Source organism: Beta vulgaris, chromosome 1 (assembly GCF_026745355.1).
Source record: "Beta vulgaris subsp. vulgaris cultivar EL10 chromosome 1, EL10.2, whole genome shotgun sequence".
Taxonomy (NCBI): Eukaryota; Viridiplantae; Streptophyta; class Magnoliopsida; order Caryophyllales; family Amaranthaceae; genus Beta; species Beta vulgaris.
In genome coordinates, this window is record NC_079202.1 from 42455047 (window position 1) to 42480311 (window position 25265).

At 38.3% G+C, this 25265-nt stretch overlaps 3 protein-coding genes across 3 annotated transcripts; 2 read left to right on the top strand and 1 right to left on the bottom strand.

Annotated features, from left to right (window-relative positions):
* Positions 1-1476: 1476 nt before the first annotated feature.
* On the top strand, positions 1477-3674 carry LOC104894547 (hypothetical protein). Its single transcript, XM_010680808.4, has one exon. It carries the CDS (start codon positions 1530-1532, stop codon positions 3405-3407), a length of 1878 nt encoding a protein of 625 aa, XP_010679110.1. The 5' UTR covers positions 1477-1529; the 3' UTR covers positions 3408-3674.
* Positions 3675-14774: 11100 nt separating this feature from the next.
* Positions 14775-16189, bottom strand: LOC125492507 (uncharacterized). The gene is made up of 2 exons (XM_057392060.1): positions 15562-16189; positions 14775-15469 (listed from the first exon to the last, which is right to left on the bottom strand). Exons 1-2 carry the CDS (start codon positions 16187-16189, stop codon positions 14775-14777), a joined length of 1323 nt encoding a protein of 440 aa, XP_057248043.1.
* A 2493-nt stretch (positions 16190-18682) lies between these two features.
* On the top strand, positions 18683-19358 carry LOC104894903 (uncharacterized). The gene is made up of 2 exons (XM_010681270.1): positions 18683-18862; positions 18918-19358. The coding sequence occupies exons 1-2, from the start codon at positions 18683-18685 to the stop codon at positions 19356-19358; spliced, it is 621 nt and encodes a 206-aa protein (XP_010679572.1).
* The last annotated feature ends 5907 nt before the right edge of the window (positions 19359-25265 follow it).

Sequence of the window (25265 nt, forward strand, 5' to 3'; positions counted from 1 at the left end):
ACTGTGCGTCGTTTCCGTTTCTGTGCGACGCAATTGAGGGGACGCAAATCGTCCTTTTTCTACTAGTGTCTCCTTCTCCCCTATGGGAGTTGTGAGTATGGTTCTTTTGTTTTTAGGTATGAGAAATTATTCTCATTGGTTGAAGTTCGAGACTCAACACGAAGGTATTGGAATCTCGTCGGATGCGGTTAACTTGACTCGATCAAGAATGTTCTTTCCAAACTATATCAGAATGATAGACTTCCTCATCAATAGCTGCTTGATTCAGTAAATACAAGGGGGTTGTGCTGTATTGTTCGATCTGGTTCATTGTAGTTTCTTCGAAGACAAATTTGATTTAGGGTCTGTTCTCTTCGGCATAAAACAGCTGAACTGAATTGAACTGAACTTATTGGAGCTGAACTGAACTGAACTGAATTGAATTAAATTAAATTAAATTGAATTAAATTGAATGTAATAAATATATAAATAATATTTTAAATAATAATAATATGAATATTAAATAATAATTATAATGATATGTAATACTAATGAATAATAATAATAATTATAGTATTTTGGATATTTTTAAATGATAATTAAAAATAAATAATATTAATAATCATAAATTAACAATAATAATAATTAATGATAATAATGATAATTAATAATAATTATTTTATATTATTTGTATTAATATATTAATACTTGATGATGATGATGATATATAATAACAATAATATCTAAGAAGTAAATTAATATTACTATTTTAATAATTAGATTTAATATACAAAAATATTTAGTAATAAAAATAATGATTGGGTTGGACCGCGAAAATTACATCATAAAACGTCTTGACGCGATTTGATTGGTTTATAGGCTAAAAAAAGTGGGTTTATTTATGCTTTGACCTAAACTATGTTTCTCCTAATAATAATAGTAATAATAATGAGTAGAGCTATAATAAACCAAATACTATATAGAAACGACAACAATAATAATAATACTTAATAGTAATGATATATATTTATATAATAATAATAATAATAATAATAATAATAATAAGAGTAATTAGTAAAATAAATTATACCAACGTAATAATAATATTTAACAAAATGGTTATAAAAGAATGGAGCTGAACTGAACTTATTGGAGCTGAACTGAACTGAACTGAACTTATTGTAGCTGAACTGAATTGAAAATAAGTTGGGGAGAACAGATCCTTAGTCTTGTTTAATTGTACTTTGTTTTATTTTAATACCTAATATAGATGCTATTTGGCCTTCAATTAATGAAATTTCTCTTTAAAAAATAAAATGACAGCGCAAAATTTGGAAGTCAGAAGCTTCCTCACGTTACAAGTCATAACCGCTCCATTCGCAATCGCCAAAAAGGAAAGAAAAAAAAAAATAGAAACGACAAAACCAACTTACAGAAAACGTAGCTCCCAAGGTGAAGTTACATTTCCCATTTCACCCTTCCCAAATCCACAATATATACTCTACTGTCTCTCCCCACGACTTCCATCACAAACACTCAAAACACAAAAAATGGCCCCATCTCTAATCGGCCCTCCACAACCCCAACCACAACCACAATCTCTCTCCTCCACCACCTCAACCGGTAACCCATTTATCGATCAAATGGTTTCCACCTTCAACACCACCACCATATCGTCTCCTCCACCAATGGGTTTTACCGAAAACTTCTCCCCCACCTTCCTTTCCACCGGTAACCCATGTCTTGACTTATTCTTCCACATTGTTCCCGGTACTCCCTCTGATTCTCTCATTCAACGTCTTAAACTCGCTTGGTCTTACAACCCTTTGACCACCCTTAAACTTATTTGTAATCTTCGTGGTGTTCGTGGCACCGGTAAATCAGATAAAAACGGGTTTTATACAGCTGCGTTGTGGCTCCATCAAAACCACCCTAAAACTCTTGCTTGTAATCTTACTAGTTTCTCTGATTTTGGGTATTTTAAGGATTTTCCTGAGATTTTGTTTCGTGTTTTGGGTTTAACCCATGTTCCCAAGATCAAAAAGAAGGTTAAAGAGTATGATCATCCGTTTAGAACGAAGAAGAAGTTTAAGAAATCGTTTAATCATCGTCAAAAGAAAAAATCATCTTCTTCTGCGAGTTTGGAGATGCAGGAGAGAGAAAAACAAGTTTCCGGTGAACTTCGTGTTCGTAAGAAGACTGAGATGGCTAGCAAGGCTTTGGAGAGATATAATCGTGATCCTGACTACCGATTTCTTCATGACCGCGTCTCTGATCTTTTCGCGGATCATCTGAAATCCGATTTGGAGTATTTAAATGCCGGAAATCCTAATAAGATTAGTCTGGCTGCGAAATGGTGTCCATCGTTGGACTCGTGTTTCGACCGAGCTACACTCTTATGTGAAGCCATTGCTAGGAAAGTGTTCCCAAAGGAGAAGTATAGTGAATATTCGGAGTTGGAGGAGGCGCATTACGCTTACCGGGTACGAGACCGGCTTCGAAAGGAAGCTCTAGTCCCGCTAAGACGGGCCTTAGAGCTTCCTGAGGTGTTCATGGGGGCTAACCGATGGAATGAGTTGCCGTATCATCGAGTTGCGTCTGTGGCGATGAAGACTTACAAGGAGCATTTCTTGAAGCATGATGAATGTAGGTTTAAGGAGTATATTGAGAAGGTAAAGTCTGGTGATGCGAAGATTGCTGCAGGAGCTCTTTTACCTCATGAGATTATTACTTCGTTGGAAGATGGTGATGGTGGTGAGATTGCGGAGTTGCAGTGGAAGAGGATGGTTGAAGATTTGTCTAAAGAAGGGAAACTTAATAACTGTCTTGCTGTTTGCGACGTTTCGGGTTCGATGCACGGGACTCCTATGGAGGTTTGTGTTGCTCTTGGATTGCTATTATCAGAGCTTTCAGAGGAGCCATGGAAAGGGAAGGTGATCACGTTTAGTAACAACCCGCAGCTACATTTGATTGAAGGGGATGATCTAAAATCTAAGAGGGAATTTGTAAACCGTATGGATTGGGGGATGAACACTGATTTTCAGAAGGTGTTTGATTTGATACTGAATGTTGCAGTGCAGGTGAAGTTGTCTAAAGATCAGATGATTAAAAGGGTGTTTGTGTTTAGTGATATGGAGTTTGATCAAGCTTCGTCGAATCCATGGGAGACTGATTATATGGTGATTAAGAGGAAGTATGAGGAGAGTGGATATGGTGAAGCAGTGCCGGAGATTGTGTTTTGGAATCTGAGGGATTCGAGGTCGACGCCGGTGGCGAAGAATCAGAATGGGGTGGCGTTGGTGAGTGGGTTTTCTAAGAATATGATGAAGTTGTTTTTGGATGGTAAGGAGGATCAGCTTAGTCCTGAAGCTGTAATGGAGGCTGCTATTTCAGGAGAAGAGTATAAGAAGCTTGTTGTATTGGATTGATTGTCAATTTTGTAATACAGTGCAGTTTCTCTTGCTATACTTGTTGTGGCAATATGAGATTAATAAAAATGTTATTGCATTTGTTGTTGAGGAGAATAATGGAGATCCGATTTATAAAACGTCCAAATAAATTGGGAGAATAATGATGTCGATTAGATGTTGAAAACGAAGTAGATATGGGACTGAACCCGAGGGTAAGACAAGATATGTATAATTACTGAGTTTATCCTCATATCCAACTTTAAACTTTAGACTGTGCCTTATCAACTTTTCACTACTTTTTAATTTTACAGACTCATTTTAGATTTATTCTAATTCTATACTTTATTCCTCAAACTCTCCATAAACCACCTTTAAATTGATTTTTTTTAAAAAAATAAAAAATAAAAGACAAATATCAACTTTAAGTGGTTAGAAATTCTACTCCTTACCTGTCATAGTCTTAGATGGAGTCTTTGATTATCAAACTCACTCCAAGACTCCCATTTTTTTTTTTCAATACTAGCTTTTTTATGCGCGATGCGTGCAATGACATTTTTAGGCCTAATTATTACTAAGTAGTAAACAAAAAGAAAATGCAAGTTAGTATTTTAAGTTCACCTCCATTTTGTGAATAATATTCTTTGAAATACAATCAAATAATACTCCTTCTACATTATGTTCTTTCTTTTGCAGTCATTAACTCTTTGCATTTAAGTAGCATTACAGTACTACTCCCTTAGTTAAACTTATCTCTATTGAACAAAAAAAAATTGAATCCATATTATCTGTTACGTTGAATTTCCAATGCAACAATATTATAATTTGGCTAATTTATACTTTGATCTACACTTGTATTTGAAACCCATATTATAATTTGGCTAATTTATACTTTGATCCACACTTGTATTTGAAACCCAAAATTTTGAGTGACGTGTTGTAGTCTGTAGGCACATCCTTCTAGAATCTTAACAAAAAATATTTCACTACCTTTTCCACTACTTGGCAACATCAGTATAATTCTACTACTTTTGGTATTCATTTTCTCTCTCCTCTCACTATACAAACCATATTTTAAAGAAACCTAGTTCATTAAACTATACACTATACAATAAAAAAATCAGCCTTTTCAAGTATTAAGCAAAGCAGTAGATCTAATTCATCAAAAATCCATCAGCCGTATCAACCACTTTTGAAGGAGCAAACCAACTTCAGTTCTTTCTTGGGTCGATTTTCTAACAAAGAAAGGTAATTTCTTACATCAACTAACTTCAGTTTTTTCTTGGGTCGATTATCTATCATCCCAAAATTTAATCCGAAAAGTATGAATCAATTTCAGTTTTTTTTCCCTTGCCTAACATCTAAATTATGATTTCACAAACTTATATTTAAAATTTTCATCAGTCACATATTTAAAATTATATTTGAGATAAAATTCGAAATTTTCATACACAATTTGATATTGAAATTTTTTTAAAAAAACAAAAATCGTTTCTTTTATCTTGTTGTCTGATTTAACATGAAAATGAATTAATTTTTTTTTTCCATTTCAAAATTTTACAGTTGTCTTGGTGCTTAATTTCACTATTTGTTTTTGCAAAATAATGTAATTTTTTTTTTATGAAAATGGTTTTAGCAAATTAATTTAATTTTTTTTCTTCTGAAAATTGATCTTTGCAAAAACCGTTAGCGAAAACTTTGATTTTGTTTTTTTTTTTTTCAAATTTTATTTGTGAAAATGGTTTTTTTTTTTGCAAAAGTTATGAGCAAAATTTTTAATATTGAAATTTTTTTAAAAACAAAAACTAAATTTGTTACTTTTATCTTGTTCTCTCATTTCATGTGAAAATAAAGGGTTAAATTTAAGTCCTTTTTAACTAATTGCTATCATCCTTTTTTTTCTATTAGTCGCTACATAACAATTGCTATTTTTTTTCAACTAATTTAAAATAACTTGGAAGATTAAAAGAATTATGTACATTTTTGGAAGTTTACAATTCGCCGATGGACAAATGTGCGATATCCCCGTCGAAATTTTATGTTTTTTTACAGATTTTTATGCATTGTGTGCATAGATAAAGAATAATTTGTAAGTGAAATTTGTGAGTTCTTGAGAACAATCATTTTTAAGTGAATTTTGTGAATATTTTTTTATGTATTTACGCCTTAATACATTAGTTTTGGTTTGTAAGTTAATTTTTAGTTTTTTGCAAAGTTTAGTGATTTGCGGGATTTCTTGAACGTGATTTAGAAAGGGATTTGTAAAGTTTCCTAACATAAGTGATTTGGGAGTGATGTTGAAATTTAATTTTTGGTAGCTTTGTTTGAATCCCCATTTTGGTATTGATATTATTTTTGTAATTTAGTAAGGGAAAGGGAGGTAAAATAGTCAGTTCAAAAGAGAACACCATAGGTCCCCCTTTCCCTTATGTAATAGAGATTATTGTATAGTCTTTGCTCAAGACTCCCTTAAAGACTACCAATATTCATACTCTTATTAGTGAGCTTCGGAAAACAACTATGTCTATTTAATTATTTTTTAATTGAATAATTAGACGAATCTTTGACGTGGAAAGCCCTTGTTTAATTAACCGAGATTGATTTAGATATAAGAGCAACTTCAATAGTGAGTATTAGGGACTCTCTAGTAAATAAAAAAAAGTTAATCAATTAGTCTAATAATTGGAGTGAGTAGCTTAAATTTCATTTGCTAGCCAATCTAGCTTAACTAAGTCAATTTGCTTGAGCTAAAACTATTGGCCCATGTGGGAATTTTGCTAAACAATTTCTACATTCTTCTCTATAAAAAAAAACTATCTTATTTCAAGTGGGACCTACTCAAGTTTTTTTTTTTTTTTGATGCAAAGCAACAAGTATATTAGCTAATCATTATGTGAGTTTTGACTTAAAGTTGAGTTAGTTAGAAAAATCTAAATAACACTCTAAACTAACTTACATTTTGCTTTATAAGTTGCTCCAATAGGAAAGTGGCAATTAGCTAATGATTCTCTTAGGGCTGTTCTCTTCGGCATAAAACAGCTGAACTGAACTGAATTGAACTGAACTGAATTGAACTGAACTGAACTGAACTGATCTGAACTGAACTGAACTGAATTGAACTGAAATGAATAGTGATATGTGAGAGTAAAAGTATTGTCAAGAGCTGAACTGAACTGGTCTGAACTGAACTGAACTGAACTGATCTGAACTGAACTGAATTGAACTGAACTGAATTGAACTGAACTGAATTGAACTGAACTGAACTGAACTGAAAATAAGCTGGGGAGAACAGACCCTTAGTTACTGAAACATGATGACTCGTAAACATTATAAGTCTATGACTGGTTACAAATTGGATCGATAATGACATGTTTTTTTTTACGGGAAAGTAAACATCCACATTAACCTCCTGAGACACCTCCTCTATCCAGTTCTTCGTCTCATCAATGTTTTTTGGCTATATTTTTTTTAACATCGAGAAATCTTGCATTAATTAAACAACAAAGTACAACTTATTTCTAATACAATTAAAGATAAAACAACAAAGAAACACCTAAAGGAGCTTTAGTAGCTCGTACATGCTCTAAAAAAAATAAACAAATAAAACCGACAGAGAGTTGCATATTAAGTAAGGAGTCATCAAGCGATGATTGTGCTGGTGGAGTTAAAAATCTAATAACGGATGGAAGTGGTAGGAGAAACGAATGTCGATCACGTTCCGGACAACGAACAACGAACAGTGAGCAATATTAACGAGCATCTATCGCTTGGGATTCTTGGCTCATCTGCTCTTGAATAGTCACATTCATATGTGACTCACGACTCTCTCTCTCGAGAGAGAGTATTTGAGGTTTATCCTTTAGGTAGGAGAAACGGGACGTGCTAAAATCCACCAAATGTAACTGGGATACCGCCTGCAGATTTGGATTTTTCAAGACAATGACCATTACGATCACTGTCAAGCTAAAATGAGAGCTAAACATTGTGAACTCTCGAAAACACCTTCGGCATTGGAAACTGAAAAACACATATCCGAACCATGGATACTGATCATTGCCTCGACTAAGGTCACACTTCTCATCCTTTCGATTCACAGGATCCTTCATCAAAGAGTCCAAAAGGACTTATATTCTACGACTATACTATTAGACCACCATATCTTGTGCAACTGACAAATGTTTATTAACTGCCATTACCAACTACTATTACCAGCCTTATCTACTCTAAAAAAATAACTTATAATTGTTTCACGACTTACCACCCCAAACTAAGGAAAGACCCAGCACAGTGGTAGCTAACATAGCCACCACCAGACGGGTGGGGATAACAACCCTCAACCAACTAAGGGGGAGGGAGACTCGATAGACTAACAGGAACAGGGGGAAGTGTTACACCCCCAAATTCCATACATGTCTACAACTACGTCGCATCGACTTTGGGAGTGTTACCACCGCGATGAAACACAAGGGTTATTAAAAAGGAATATTTACTCAAAATGTTGTCTCAAAAACTGAAATGCAGCGGAATAAAAATGTAACTACAACTCGGGAATCATCAATGACCCCTTTTATTCAAAACACAACTAATTAAATAAATCCTAAATTCTTATAATACTTAATTAACACGCTATAGAGTTCACAGACTAAGGACTACCGCCGAATGCTCATTATCATGCAGCAACTCCAGTACACCTAGTCTGTTCCCCATTGTAGCATCAATGGTTCATTTCAGGTCAACAAACACACAATAACACATAATCAACTATGATGAGTACATAGTAAACCATTGAATGCATACAAAGATAAACAAAGCAATAATGAACAATCCTAGACTTGATAATACTACAATAGCATTACATCCATTACTCTTTATTTAGTTGGCAGCGAACGGGTACCGTCATCTTACTAGAATACTACGGGTTACATAATCCTTAATAGACAACTTGGTCTATTAGATGAAATGCAAATACGGTTTCGTTTCGTCTCACACCCATCACCTTAGTATGCATACCCCTAAGATCGTACGAAACCTTCTGCCTATTTGAGTTATCAAAGTTTATAAGGACACTACTATCGTCACAGTAGACCCGCCTAGGATTGTAGAACAAGTCCCACACTCCCCCCATTGTTCATCACTTGTAGGGAGTCCAACTAAAAGTTTATTTCCATAGTTCATTCTTAATACTGCCCATTCATATCACAATAACATAGAATCGTTTAACATGTTCACTTAGACACAGTACTCAAATCTTTTCTCTTGCAACACTCTTGTTACACCATGGATCAAATAATACGAATCCAATGCTCATGTTCATAATACGATAGAATTACGCATTTCAATGCCACATATCGATTTCCAATCATAAACATGTTACCAAACAATCTCAACAGTCAAAATCGTTCCCTATCATGATTCTAGGTTCTGATAGAATATATCACAACCTAATTATTATACTAGTACTTGCAACTAAACTGGTACGCGTACGTACCTTGTAACGGAGAATTTTCGCTGTCTTAGACAAACGTTCCGCTTATGAAATTGGGACCTAAACGATTAAGTAAGTACTTCAGTGCTACGTCCTTGATAATATTATCAACTAATACATGACTAACTATATCAACTTAGTCATTCGAAGTATAAACGATAGCTAATCTCATTATTTATTAACTTCCTTTTCTTTCCTACTCTATTGAGCTTAGCGTCTTTTAAGAGTCAATGTTAGTGAACCAAACTGATTTTAGTTAGTTTAATAATCCATTACCTTTACCAAGTCCATTCAAGTCTTATGTCCAATACTCCTAAAATCAGGTTCGAATAGCAAAGGTCATTATACTTTCCATCTAAAATCAGTAAACTACTTTCTTTACTTTTTACCTTACTTAATTACAATACCTTAAATCAGATTTACAACTTAAATCATATACAACTTAATTCATTACTAACTTACTCAAATTATAACTTAATTACTTACAACTTAAATTAATAGAAAAATAGAATAATACATATTAAAACTAATATAATATCATATTATACATATCAGGTTTTCATACCACTGAATCTCGCCGATGTTAAACACCGGCACTGACTCCGGCAGCGACGCAACCAGCCTCGAGCCTCGAACCACGATACTTCGTACGCCACACACACGGCCGTTAACACCTCGACTCTCGCACACCTTGCTTCGCACAACCAAAGCACTTGAGCACACCAAGCACGACAATAGCAACGACGATTTCGCTCGTCGCACCAACCTTCCACAGTTCGTCGCAGCACCCTCGCACAATCATCGCACCACCCTCGCATAATTCGTCGCACACCCTCGCACAATTCGTCGCTCACCCACGCACAATTCGTCGCTCACCCTCGCACAATTCGTCGCTCACTCTCGCACAATTCGTCGCACACACACTTCGCACAGTCCGCCTCTTCGCACAACACTTCGCACCACCCTTCGCACGTTCGCACAACCCTTGTCACGAACGCTCGACTTGCTCGCACAACTCCACGTCGCGCACCGTACTCCCAGCACTCTCGCACGTCGTCCTTCACCGTCGAAGGTCTGAGGCTCCGAGAGAAAACGCCGAGAGAGAAGAGGGAATATGAGAGAGAGAGAGAGAGAGAGAGAGAGAGAGAGAGAGAGAGAGAGAAAAAACGATTGGGAGAGAGAAGAGAGAGAAGAGAGAGAAGAGAGAGGGATTGATGAGAGGGAGAGAGAGTTAGGGTTTCTTTTCTTTTCGGATTTTGTTATTCTTATTCTCTCCTATTTATAGTGTGGCAACTCTAGGTCTAGTAGGAATCGGTTTAATTTATTTCTTTCGAAATTAAAATAATCCGAACGATAATAGAATTATGTTAAAGTTGTAAGTGTACTCAAACTGTATCATTATTATTCTATTATTTTTTTTGTAATTAATACTAAAATACCTTTCAGTTATATTCTTTATAATTTCTTATTTATAAAGAATTAACTCCAAAAATACGGAGTATTACAGGGAGGGGATACCCAACTAGCGAAAAACCGGGGAGGGGGAGGGGAAAATCGACGCACAACCAGCGGAAGGGGAGGGGAGGACCAATACACCAAGCAAAAGCAGGGGAGGGGAGGGGAAGGGGAGGCCCAAACAAATGAAAAACAGGGGACGGGGTGGTAAATGCCCGACACACAACTAGGGGAGGGGAAAGGGGAAGCCAGACGCGCAACTAGGGGAGGGGGAAGCCCGACGCAAATCAACTACGGGAGACCTACGAAACAAACCAAGGAAAAGAAATAGGGTGTGGGGAGAACTAACCGATGAAGAAAGGAGGGGAATTCCGCGGCAAGGACGACGAAACCACAAGAAAGCCACGGAGGAGCAACGATGAGACCGGATCTTAAATCATCGAGTCAGAACCGAAAATAAAAAAGGGGGGTAGGGCTTGACGGCCGCCGTGAGGGCGCGGAGGCGACTCAAGCGGTCGTCAAGCCCTAGGGTTTGACGGCTGAGGAAGTGCTTAGTTTTCGCCTAGGGTTTTCGCTTAGAGAGTGTAACGCCCCGACTACTAATTCACTATTTAAGAAAACAAGTGGCTAAATTCAGTAGTTTTGAGAAAAACCAGTGGTTTAAGGGTGGTTGAGAGAGTGAAAGCTCAATTAAATTTACTGAGATAGTTTTTGACTTGTTGAGAAATCTCCATTCTTGTCCTTCCACGTATGGAGGAGGAAGAAGATGGAGTTATTGCTTTCCTTTTGTGTTTTCTGATTTTTGGAGAAGAATAGTGCTAGGCCTTTTTTTTTTGTTTTGTTTGGGCCTCAAAGGATTTGGGCATTGGGTCCATCAGAATTTTTAACCTTAAGTCCTACATCATTTACAAGATTGATGCTAAATTTAGTAACTTAATTTATGAGCTTCATTAACCCAAAATTACCAAACAAAATAACTTAGAAATTAACTTAGAAATTTTTAATTACTAAATTTGGATCGTTTTTAGTTGATTAATTACGTTAGTTATTAATTAAATAATATTAAAACTTGGGGATATTACATCCTTCCCCTCTTAGAAAAAGTTTCGTCCTCGAAACTGGAGCTCAGTTAGAACCTAGATCATTAATAAGAAACATTCATATAAAAATTCAATCCATATGATATATGCGTAATAAGCAATGTCATAAATCACTTCATCAAATAAACATTCATATCAGCAGTATCATATACTTCAGTTAGAGCATTCATTACAAAAAGATCATATCACCCTAAGAGAAAAGGTGGGGGTATTTCGTTCTCATTTGATCCTCTACCTCCCAAGTAGCCTCAGAGGTCAAGTGGTTAGCCCATAGAACTTTCACCATTTGGATCACCTTACTTCTTAGTTGCTTTTCTCTTCGGTCAAGTATTTCAATTGGTTTCTCCTCATAGGTCAAGTCATTTCGTAGTTGTAAAGGCTCGTGTCTAATTATGTGGCTTGGATCTGGGACATATTTGCGCAACATCGACACATGGAATACATTATGGACCTTATCCAGGTCAGTCGGTAATGCTAACCGATACGCTACCTCATTAACCCGTTCTAAGATCTCATATGGTCCAATATACCTTGGACTTAGCTTCCCTGATTGGCCAAATCTCATGACTCCTTTCGTGGGTGATATTTTCAAGAATACATGATCGCCAACCATAAACTCCAATGGTCTTCTCCGTTGATCTGCATAACTCTTTTGTCTACTCTGAGCTGCTTTCATTCTTGATTGTATCAATCGGATCTTATCTGTGGTTTCCTGAATCAACTCTGGACCTATAACACGTGCTTCATCAATATCGCTCCAGCACAAAGGCGTGCGACATTTCCTTCCATAAAGTGCCTCATAGGGAGCCATTCCAATAGTGGCTTGATAACTGTTATTGTACGAAAACTCTACCATAGGTAAGAATTTCTCCCAAGTTCCTTGAAAATCCAGAACACAAGCTCTAAGCATATCTTCCACAATCTGATTTGTCCTTTCTGTCTGTCCGTCTGTTGTCGGATGAAAAGCAGTACTAAAGTTAAGCCTTGTTCCTAGAGCTTTCTGTAACTCCTTCCAGAATTTTGCCTGAAATCTTGAATCACGATCAGAAACAATTGAGCTAGGCACTCCATGTAAGCGTACTATCGTGTTCATATATAATTCAGCCAATCGATCCAAACTCCAGTTACTCTTCACTGCTAGGAAATGTGCCGACTTTGTCAACCGATCCACAATAACCCAAATGGAATTCATTCCCTTGGTTGACATAGGCAAACCCAAGATGAAATCCATCGATATGGAATCCCATTTCCACTCTGGCACATCCAGAGGCTGCAACAAACCAGCTGGCCTCTGGTGTTCTATCTTAATCCTCTGGGCATGTTAAGCATTTAGCCACAAAGTCTGCTACTTCCTGTTTCATATTGCTCCACCAGTACACCTGCCTTAAATCCTTGTACAACTTATTTCCTCCAGGGTGAATTGAATATGGTGCATTGTGGGACTCAGTCAAGATTCTTTTCTTCAAATTTCCATCATTTGGAACACATAATCTTCCTTGAAACCTCAAAGTTCCATCTTCTTGGATTACAAAACCAGGTGACTTCCCATTCTTCACATCCACCTTTATTCGTTCCAGTTGTGAATCCTTTTCCTGAGCTCCCTTTATCTCATCCATTAAGCACGGTCTTTACCTCCATTGCATTCAAACAAACACCCTTTTCCTTCTGAATGAGTTCTACCTCCATCCTCACCAAATCATCATGAATGGCTCGCGGAATAGACAAGATTATTTTCAGGTGAGATTTACGACTCAGGGCATCAGCAACTACATTGGCTTTTCCAGGATGGTATTGGATATCAAGATCATAGTCCTTCAGGAGTTCTAGCCACCTACGTTGCCTCATGTTGAGCTCTTTTTGGGTGAAGATATATTTCAGGCTTTTGTGATCAGTGAAAATTTGACACGAGGCTCCATACAAATAATGTCTCCAAATTTGAGGGCAAAGACAACAGCAGCAAGTTCAAGGTCATTGTGGGATAATTTTGTTCATGTGTCTTGAGTTGGCGAGAGGCATAGGCTATCACTTTTCCATTTTGCATTAAGACACAACCTAACCCGTGTTTGGAGGCATCACTATAGATAACAAATCCCTCGGTTCCAGATGGAAGGGTAAGAACAGGGGCAGTGGTGAGTCTTCTTTTAAGTTCTTGGAAGGCAGTCTCACACTCCTCAGTCCACTTATATTTGACATTCTTCCTCACAAGTTTGGTTATGGGTAAGGCAATTCTAGAGAAATCTTGCACAAATCTTCTGTAATAGTCCGCTAATCCCATGAAAGCTCCGAACTTCAGGAACATTAGTTGGTCTAGGCCACTCCACTATTGCTTTTATTTTCTCGGGACCACAGACACACCTTTTTCAGAGATAATATGACCCAAAAATGATATCTCCTCGAGCCAAATTCACACTTTGACAGCTTACATATAATTGATTTTCCACTAACATCTCCATTACTTTCCTCAAATGCTCCTTATGTTCCTCTATGTTCTTAGAGTATACCAAAATGTCATCAATGAAAACAACCACAAACTTGTCTAGGTATGGCTTGAAGACACGGTTCATTAAATCCATAAATAGATATGGTGCATTGGTTAACCCAAAAGGCATAACAACAAACTCATAATGACCATATCGGGTTCTAAAGGCAGTTTTTGGAATATCCTCAGGCTTGATACGAAGTTGATGGTAACCAGACCTCAAATCTATTTTCGAAAAGACTTTTGCACCTCGAAGTTGATCGAACAAATCATCTATGCGGGGTAATGGGTACTTATTTTTAATGGTGATCTTGTTTAATTCCCGATAATCAATGCATAACCTCAAACTTCCATCCTTTTTCTTCACAAATAAAACTGGGGCTCCCCAAGGTGACACACTCGGTCGAATATATCCTTTTCAAGTAACTCATCTAATTGTTTCTTCAATTCTTGTAACTCGGTTGGGGCCATCCTATAGGGTGCCTTGGAAATGGGGGCTGATCCTGGGATTATCTCGATGCTAAAATCTAATTCTCTTCGTGGAGGCATACCAGGTATCTCATCGGGAAACACATTTGGGTATTCACAAATCACAGGTATATCAGTTATGGAAGGTTTAGGGGAATTTAAATCTATGACACTACAAAGGTACCCAAAATAGTTAAACTCAGGCATCTTTTGAGCTCTCAACCCATAAACAATTTGGATTTGAGGTTTTGTCACAAATTTTTGGTATGAAATTCTACGCCCATCAGGTGCTTTAAGGGTCACACTTTGCTTAACACAATTGATGTCAGCCTCATATTTAGTCAACCAATTCATCCCCAAAATCACATCAAATTCAGATAACTCAAATTCTACAAGGTCAACTAGAAACTCAACTTCCCCAACACAATTGGACAATTCCTATACATGACTCTACATCTCACAGTTTCTCCAGTAGGTAGGGCAACACTTAGAGAGGAGAAGTCACATGATGGTTGCAAGTTCAGGTTTTTGGCAAACAATGGGGAAATGAAAGAATGTGAAGCTCCAGAATCAAATAAAACATGGACAGGCAAAGAATGGATAGAGAAGGTACCAGTAATAACAGTGTCATCATTCTCAGCCTCATCTTGCCTCATGACATAGATTCTTCCTGTCGGTGCTTGTCGGGGTGGATTACGATATGCTCCAGCGGTGTTGTTGTTTCGGTTGCGATTAGTACCAGCTGAAGATGTTCCACCAATGCTATTATTTGCTCCCGGTGGCTTAGGACAATCCCTGACATAATGATCACGACTCCCACATCTATAACAAGCATTTGAGCCAACACGACATTCACTCTCTGAATGATTCCTTCTTCCACACTTGGCACACTCCTGAGGTTTGTTCACAGGTGCCCTGAAGTTACTCTGAACTCGGTTACCTCCATGATAACCTTGACCCCTATAATCAGGTTGACCACTATTATTTCTCCTGAAATTTTGGCTCCCTTGATTAGACCTTTTTGCCCCTCCTTGATTATCATTTCTCCCATCATTCCTCCTTTTAAAGTTACTATTCTGAGATTCTCGAAGCAATACTACGTGTCCACATTAACAGCAACATCAACCATATCCTGGTATGAAGTGAACCTTTGAGATGCCAACCTATCCTGATATTTGAGCTGAAGACCTCGCTCGAAGCGGTTCATCCTTGACTGCTCACTAGTTACCAGCTCAGGCGCGAACCTTGAAAGCTCCATGAACTTATTAGCATATTCCAAAACACTCATGGTACCTTGTTGTAAGTGAAGGAATTCATCTTCTTTCTGCTTCCTAAGTGAAGGAGGATAAAATTTATCTCGCATCAAATCCTGAAGTTTGCTCCATCCAAACCCAGGTTCATTTTTCTTTTCCTTAACAATCTTCCACCATAAACTTGCCTGGCCCGTGAGATAAAATACAGCAAAGTCTACCCTCCATTTCTCAGGGCATTGCAAGGTTTCAAACAGCTGGTCAATGCGATTAATCCAATCTTCAAACGCCACTGGATCAGGCTTACCATCATATGAAGGTGGATTAAGAGATGAAAACTTCTTGAACATCGCGGCGCTCTCATTTTCATTAACAACTACCTTCCTTCGGGATTCTTGGATTAACTCAGCTAACATGGTGCTCATATTTTCCAATCTTTCCATTCTCTCCGCATTCCTATCTAGAGGTTCATAATCATCATCCTGGTCATCCTCTATATGCACATCCTCCTCGTGCACATTTTCAGCACCATTTGTAACATCGTTGTGGACGTCAACAGTCGACATTCTGCATGTCAAATTACGGTTATGTTGTAATATAATCGTAAAATATTCCCATTTCCCGTATCCTACGCTCACACTCATTATAAATATTTTTAGTTTTCAATTTACTTAATTTAATTTTTATTAACCATAATTCCTTATTTTATCTATAATTTAATCAATGTACCTTTAAATCCTCTTTATAACTTAAATATGTTTATTTAACGTAAAACCATGGGGTTAAACGTTATGGTTCAGAACCGTTCGCTCTGATACCACTCTGTAACACCCCGACTACTAATTCACTATTTAAGAAAACAAGTGGCTAAATTCAGTAGTTTTGAGAAAAACCAGTGGTTTAAGGGTGGTTGAGAGAGTGAAAGCTCAATTAAATTTACTGAGATAGTTTTTGACTTGTTGAGAAATCTCCATTCTTGTCCTTCCACGTATGGAGGAGGAAGAAGATGGAGTTATTGCTTTCCTTTTGTGTTTTCTGATTTTTGGAGAAGAGAAGTGCTAGGCCTCTTTTTTTTTGTTTTGTTTGGGCCTCAAAGGATTTGGGCATTGGGTCCATCAGAATTTTTAACCTTAAGTCCTACATCATTTACAAGATTGATGCTAAATTTAGTAACTTAATTTATGAGCTTCATTAACCCAAAATTACCAAACAAAATAACTTAGAAATTAGCTTAGAAATTTTTAATTGCTAAATTTGGATCGTTTTTAGTTGATTAATTACGATTAGTTATTAATTAAATAATATTAAAACTTGGGGATATTACAGAGAGAGTGTCCCAAAAAAGATTCAAGTGTCAGTGTTAACTCTCAAAAAAGATTGGCTAGTTTGTGTGCAATACTATTTTCACTTTAAATAAATGAAAATGAGATAGAAATGCACTGCCTTGCTTATGAAGGATGTCAGCTACTCTATTACCAAAGCTTGTCTTTTCTTTAAAGCCCTTTTCCAAATGGTGGTACAACTTGCTATTGTCAGTTTCCTTTATCACATTCCTTAGACCCGCTTTAATCATAGTCATTAATGTTTGAGGAGCTGCCATGGCCTCTGGTATATTGGGTTTGATCTCAGTTTAGGCCAAAATCATTTAGGAGGGGTTATATGAGAAAGCATATTTACATCAGAAATGAGAATGAATTTTACGCGCTATAACTCTTATGAATAAGTGATGTAACTCCAAAAAAAAAAAGAATATTAGAAAAAAAATTCAAGATTTATTTTTCTTTTTGGGCTCAAAATTTTTTAGGGGGGTATAACTCTAATAAACAAGGGTTGTAACTCTAATCCAATCGTGTGGTTGAGATTCATTCTCATTTCTAATGTAAAGAGCATTCTCATGTGATCCTACCCATATATATAATATATAATTATATATATATAATATATATATATATATATATATATATATATATATATTATATATATATATATATATATTGTTGGGCCCAGTAAAATACTTATGACATCCTTGAGGACGGCGACGAGTCGGACAAGGATGATGGTAATGATGACGATGTCGGCGCAAATCCCTCAAAGAGACTGTTTCAAGCGTAGTCGTGGGCCTGCTTTACGATACTGTCCAACAATGTCTACAGTAGCTGGAAGATATGATCGCTTGCATTCCAGGCGTCCCTCTCCCCACGGAGAAGGCAACACCGAATAACTATGCAGACTCACCCTTTGCTGATCCTATTGCCATGATCGAAGTGCCGAAGCGATTCTTTGTCCCAACCATTAAGCTGTATGACGGCATCACCGATCCTAACGACCATGTCGCACGATAAAAACAGAGGATCATCACAATCCCATCCCGAAGAACATGCGAGAAGCATGTATGTGTAAGGGTTTTGGCTCGATGCTTAACGGGTCAGCACAGCAGTGGTTCATCAATCTCAATAACGGGACTATCTCCTCCTTTGCTCAATTAATTAATGCTTTTAATATGCAATTTTCTAGCAGCCAAAAAATGGAAAAACAAGCTAGTGATTTGCACAGAATTGTGCAGAAATCTGATGAATCTTTGAAAGAATTTGTGAGCAGGTTTAACAGGGAGAAAGTATCTATCCCAAACTGTGACGCCAGAACAACCATTGAAGCCTTTAGGCGAGGGCTAGATGAGGAGTCAGACCTTTATCAAGAGCCGACCAACTATCCCTGTCCGACGTTACAAGACACCCAGGCCAAGGCTTTAGCCCAAATTAGGTTGGAGGAAGACATGCAGTCAAAGAAGGCGTATGCCGGCTTAGACAGCCGAAAGTCTGCAACTACCAAACAAAGTTCGTGGCGTCAAAAGCCCTACGACCGTCAGCAGCAAGTCCACAACGTTCGTCATTCGGATCAATCATAGACTGGAAAAGCGATCCAGGCCTACCACCCAAGCTCACTGAATATGGCTTCAGCGTCAACACCTCAGGTATCGTAAATACATTGCATTCTTTCGGTAGTGCTGTTAAATGGCCTTTCAGAAGTGACAAACCAGCACCTCGGCGAGACAAATCCAAATGGTGCGAGTTTCAGGTGACCATGGACACAACACTGACGAATGTGTCGCGCTTAGACGAGAAGTAGCCTACCTCCTCAAGCAAGGTCACCTGAAAGATCTATTGACCGAGAAGGGAAAGCAAACCTCGTCCAAGTACGACGATCGCCGACAACCGTCTTCGTCACCGACGCATGTAAAGGTAATCAATGTTATTAGTGGTGGATCAGATATCTGTGGACTGACCTATTATGCAGCTAAACGACACGCGAGAGACGATCCTAGTCAAGACGCCGTCCCAAAAGAGCTTTGTCACCCGCGCGCGTGACGCTGAACTTGAAGCTATGCCCGTCATGTTCGACGATGGTGACCTCGGTGACGACAGTGACATTCACCACGACAGACTGGTAATATCTCTAACTATTAGTAACTTTTTACTCAAACGTGTGGTAATGGATAATGGCAGCTTAACCAACTTTCTCATGAAAGACGCCTTGGAAGATATGGGAATCGATGAACGCGACATCATCCGAAAGTCCACCGTCCTCGTCGGATTTAGTGGCGAGGCCAAACGTACCATGGGAGAATTGACATTGCCTACCTACGCCAAGGGAGTAAACATGCCTACTAAATTTTATGTCATTGATTGTCCTTCTTCTTATAATGTCATTTTAGGCAGACCTGGATCCTTAGCATGAAGGTTGTCCCGTCATCGTAATCATCAGTCGATGAAGTGCAAGAGATCAAAGGGAACAGGCACGGATTGCCAAAATGTGCTACAAGACGTCTCTCATGCCATGAAAAATGGAGGCATAGCAACTACAAATGCAAGCGTTGGGAGAGCAAGATTTTGACGAACAACAAGTGCGTGAGGTCATATTAAACCCTAGCAAGGCCGAGCAAACTGCCAAAATAGGGGCATCACTATCTCCTGACGTCAGACGGTAGGTAATCGAATTTTTAACGGCTAACGCTAATTGTTTTGCATGGTCACACGAAGATGTTACAGCTATAGATCGCGACATTTTGTCACGGATAAACTCAACATTGACCCTTTCTACAAACCTGTATAACAAAAGAGATGGAAATTCGCCTCAAAACGAAATTAGATTATCAACGACGAGGTCCAGAAGTTGATTGACACCGGTAAGGTAAGGGACGTTATGTATCCTGATTGGTTAGCTAACATCGTTGTTATAGGAAAAAAGAATGGCAAGTGGCGAGTTTGCATCGACTTTACTAATCTTAACAAAGCTTGCCCAAAAGACCCGTTTCCACCATCGATGCCTTATTGGACGCTACCGCTGGACACGAGCTGCTAATTTTCATGGACGCGTTCTTCGGGTACAACCAAATACTCAGGCATCCAAAAGATCAATAAAAGACATCATTCATTACCGACCGCGGTATCTACTGCTACAAGGTCATGCCATTCAGATTGAAGAATGCCGGTGCCACTATACCAATATCTTGTCAACGCCATGCTCAAAGATCAGATAGAGGACACCATGGAAGTGTATATTGACGACATGTTGGTGAAGTCGAAGGCTGCAAGTGACTACGTTTCGTATCTATAACAATCATTCGATGTCATTAGAAGGTATGACATGAAATTAAATCCTACTAAATGTTCTTTTGGAGTTTCTGCAGACCAATTTTTGGGATACACAGTCACACAACGCGGCATCAAAGCTAACCCGACCAGATCAAAGCCATCCTCAACATCCAATTTCCATGGAACTTGAAGGAGGTGCAAAAGCTTACTGGTCGTGTCGTCGCGTTAAACCGATTCATCTCCAAGTCATCCGACAGATGTCGATTATTCCAATGATGTTCTAAAGAAAAACAAAGGCTTTGAATGGACTGACCAGCATGGGCAACCATTACAAGAACTCAAGCAATATCTAATGACGTCGCCGTTAATCTCCAAGCCATCCGCTGACGAGCCACTACAACATTACGTCGTCGTCAGTGAATCTTCGGTCAGCGCCGTCTTAGCCAGAGAAGGAAAAGAGGGATAGTCGCCTGTTTATTATGTAAGTAAAGCCCTCGTCGACGCCAAAACCAGGTATTCTTCTTTGGAAAAGCTAGTCCTAGCAATAGTGACAGCGTCCAAAAAACTAAAACGTTATTTTAAGGCACATGCCATACATGTGAAAACTAACTATCCCATTAAGTATATTTTGAGGCGGTCGAAATTAACAGGGAGGATAAGTAAGTGGACAATCACCCTCAATAGTTATGACATCACGTATCAGCCACGAACGACGATAAAATCACAGGACTTGGCAGATCTTGTGGCTGACTTCAGCCCAAGACTGGAGGCGTCAGCGCAAAGCAAGGTAAGTATGCTAGATGTTAGTATGATTAACAATAAATGGATCTTGCATGTAGATGGATCTTCCAACTTTCGAGGGGCTGGACTCGGAATATTGCTGAAGTCGTCACAAGGGGACATCATATATAACTCGAGCTATCGGTTGTGATTTTAAAGTTACCAACAACGAAGCAGAATGTGAAGCATTGCTTGCTGGATTGACGCTGGCCAAAGACTTGAAAGCCACCGAAATTGAAGCCTACAACGGTTCATTGCTGATCATTAGTCAAATCAAAGGAGAATACGCCGCCAAAGATTTTCAAATGATGGCATACTTGGACACCGTTCAATCAAAGGTAAAAGCATGTACAAGTTTTAACATTCACCAAATCCCATGGATCAAAACGCAGGCAGACACACTAGCAAACATCGGTTCAGCCATGAGGAAATCATGATTCAAGAATATACCTATAGTACATCTCTCAACGCCAACAGCTGGTCGGCCAGTCAACAACAACGTCGTCAACGCAGTCATGACGCCGTCCCAAAGTTGGCAAACACCGATCATTTCATATCTTAAAGACGATGTCCTTCCCGAAGATAAATTACAAGCTCGAAAGGTATGTTTTAAATCTTCAATGTACGTTCTTGTAACACCCCCAAAATCCATACACGTCTACGACTACGTCGCATCGACTTTGGGAGTGTTACCGCCGCGATGAAATGCAAGGCTTAATAAGAAAGAACGTTAACTCAAATCATTGTCTCGAAAACTGAAATGCAGCGGAAATAAAAAAATGTAACTACAACTCGAGAATCATCAACGATCCCTTTTATTCAAAACACAACTAATTAAGTAAATCCTAATATTCTTGTCATACTTAATTCAAAAGCTATAAAGTCCAAGATTAAGGACTACCCCCGAATGCTCAGTATCATGCAGCAGCACCAGTGCCCTAGTCTGCTCCCCATTGTAGCATCAATGGTTCATCACAGGTCAACAAACACATAATAACACGCAATCAGCTATGCTGAGTATAGAATAAACCATTGCATGCATATAAACATAAACAAAGCAATAATGAACAATCCTAAGCATGATACTACGATAACATTACATCCTTTACTCTTTATTTTGTTGGCAGCGAACGGGCACCGTCATCTTACTAGAATCATACAAGCTACTTAATCCTTAATAGACAACTTGGTCTATTAGATGAAATGCAAATACGGTTTCGTTCCGTCTCACAGCCATCACCTTAGTATGCATACCCCTAAGATCTTACAGAACCTTCCGCCTACTTGAGTTATCAAAATTATAAGGACACTATTGTCGTCACAGTAGGCCTGCGTAGGAGTGTAGAACAAGTCCCACACTCCCCCATTGTTAATCACTTGTAGGGAGTCCAACTACAAGTTTATTGCCATAATTCCCTTTTAGTACTGTCCATTCATATCACAACAACGTAGAATCATTTAACATGTTTTCTTAGTTACAGTACTCAAATCTTTTCTCTTGTAACACTCTTGTTACACCATGGATCAGATAATACGAATATAATACTCATGTTCATAATACGATAGAAATTACGCATTCCAATGCAACATATCGATTTCCAATCATAAACATGTTACCAAACAATCTCTAGAATCAAAACGTTCCTTATCATGATTCTAGGTTCCAATAGAATACATCGCAACCTAATCATGATACTAGTACTTGTAACTAAACTGGTACACATACGTACCTTGTAAGGGAGAATTTTCGTTGTATTAACCAAACGTGTCGCTTATGAAATTGGGACCTAAACAATTACATAAGTACTTCAGTGCAACGTCCTTGATAATATTATCAACTCATACGTAACTAACTATAACGACTTAGTAATTCGAAATATAAATGATAACTAAACTCATTGTTCATGAACTTCCTTTTCTTTTCTATTCTAATGAGTTTAGCGTCTTTTAGGAGTCTATGTTAGTGAGCAAACTGATTTTAGTTCGTGTAATAATCCACTACCTTTACCAAATCCATTCAAGTCATATGTCCAATCAATCTTATGTCCAACCAAGTCTTATGTCCAGTATCCAAAATCAGGTTCGCATAGAAAGGTTATACTTCCAATTAATAACAATAATCTAATTTCTTTACTTCCCACCTTACTTAATTACAATCCCAAAACCAGATTCACAACTTAAATCATATTAATAATTTAAACTAATTATATCGCGTAATTAGTTACTAATTGACTCGAATTACAAATTAATTATTTACAACTTAAATTAAATATAAAACAGAATATAATATTAAACTAATATAATATCACATACATATTAGGTTTTATACCCCTTAATCTGCCGGCAACTGAACTCCGGTGACCGATCTCCGACAACGGCGCACCACACCACACTCGCGCACCACTCCCGCGCGCACAACCAGGTTCGTCGCACCACTTCGTAGAGCACGCGCACAGCCCTCGCAACGAAACCACCCACGTCGAAGGTTCGCACACACCCGAGCACTCACCACTGCTCGCCCAGCCTTATCGCACATTCTTGTCGCGAACGCTCGCACAACCAGCCTCGCCCAAGCCCCTCGAACTCACCCTCGTCGTTCGCACAAACTTCGAGCGCTTCTCGTCGCAGACCGCGCACTCACTCGCACAACCTCTTCGTCGCTCGTACGTCGCACCGCACTGCACGACACTCGCGATTCGTCGCACACCGCAACGACACTCGCACAGCCCTCGCCCGACTCGTACCGCCTTGCTCGCAAAAACCTTTGTGGTACCTCGCGTCACACTCGCTCGCACAACACCTCGTCAAAAGAGATGAAGGAGGCGACGAGAGAGAGAAGGAGAGAGAGAACAGCGAGAGAGAGAACATCGAGAGAGAGGAGAGAGAAATTGAGAGAGAAGAAAGGAAAAGCGGCTGAGAGAGAAAAGAGAGAGTTAGGGTTTTTTTCTGATTTTTTTATTATATTTCTCTCTATTTATAGTGTGGCAACTCTAGGTCTAGTAGGACTCGATTTAATCTTTTAAATTCCGAAATTAACTAAACCGAACCATAATATTATTATTCTATTACTTCCTCCGTTTCAAAATAAGTGCAACATTTGCATAGTGTTTACTATTCACAGTTTAAACTTTAATTAGCTTTGGTGATTTACATTTTAGGAAAAACATAGTCATGTGGGATCTTGTTAGATTCGTCTGAATGTGAATTTTTTAATATCAACTTTTTATAATTTTTACTTATTGATAATTGAAGATATTAATAGTTAAAATAATGCATTGGCAAACGTGAAAACAAGAAGTGTTGCACTTATTTAGAAATAGAGGAAGTATTATTTTTTGTAAATAATACTAAAATACCTTTTTTATTATATTCTTTATATTTTCTTAATTCTAAAGAATTAACTCCAAAAATACGGAGTATTACAGTTCTGCTTGACAGTGTCCTTTTCTGTAAGACTGTTGCAAGACCCCATTTGAGATGCCTTGACGGCGACGAATGCCAACAAGTACATCAAGAAATGCATGACGGGAGTTGCGACAACCATTCGGGTGGGTGTAGCATATCTAACAGGACCCTGCGAATGGGATACTATTGGCCGACGTTGTTTCATGACGCCAATGAATATGCCAAAAGATGTGATGCATGCCAGTAACATGCTGCCATGTCACATAAGCTAGGAAAGAAGTTGCATCCCACCATTACCCCATGGCCGTTCATGAGATGGCGGATGGACATTGTTAGTAAATTGCCTCAAGTTCCAGGGCAGAAAGTATTTATGTTGCCATTAACAGACTACTTCTCAAAATGGATCGAATCCGACTCTTTTACTCAGGTACGTGACAAAGAAGTTATTACTTTTATATGAAGAAACATCATTTGCAGGTTCCGGGTCCCTTCAGAAATGATTTCAGACAACGGTTCTCAGTTCATTAGTACCACTACACGAAATTTCTTGGCGAAATGGAATATACAGCTAAGCACCACAACGCCAAGATACCCACAGACAAATGGACAAGCCGAATCGAGTAACAAGTCAATCATCAAAGTCATCAAGCGACGCCTCAAGGCAGTCAAAGGCAAGTTGGCAAAGGAACTCCCGTCAATCCTTTGGGCAAAAAAAACTACTCCCTAGACGACGATATGGGGCACACTCCATTCTCCTTAGTATATGGTTGCAAAACAGTTCTACCCCCAAAAGTGCGAATACCAGGGACCAGGTATGGGTTGTTGACGCTGAAAAGGAACGAGGAAGAAATGAGTCATGATCTCG

What these genes read in the sequence shown, in the direction of transcription:
- LOC104894547 (XM_010680808.4), top strand. Translation starts at nt 1,530, where the DNA reads ATGGCCCCATCTCTAATCGGCCCTCCACAACCCCAACCACAACCACAA.
- LOC125492507 (XM_057392060.1), bottom strand. Translation starts at nt 16,189, where the DNA reads ATGTCGACTGTTGACGTCCACAACGATGTTACAAATGGTGCTGAAAAT. An exon ending in GATGAACCGCTTCGAGCGAG is followed by an intron (nt 15,470 to 15,561) that starts GTCTTCAGCTCA and finishes GTGGACACGTAG; the next exon opens with TATTGCTTCGAGAATCTCAG.
- LOC104894903 (XM_010681270.1), top strand. Translation starts at nt 18,683, where the DNA reads ATGGTGCGAGTTTCAGGTGACCATGGACACAACACTGACGAATGTGTC. An exon ending in CGTCACCGACGCATGTAAAG is followed by an intron (nt 18,863 to 18,917) that starts GTAATCAATGTT and finishes CCTATTATGCAG; the next exon opens with CTAAACGACACGCGAGAGAC.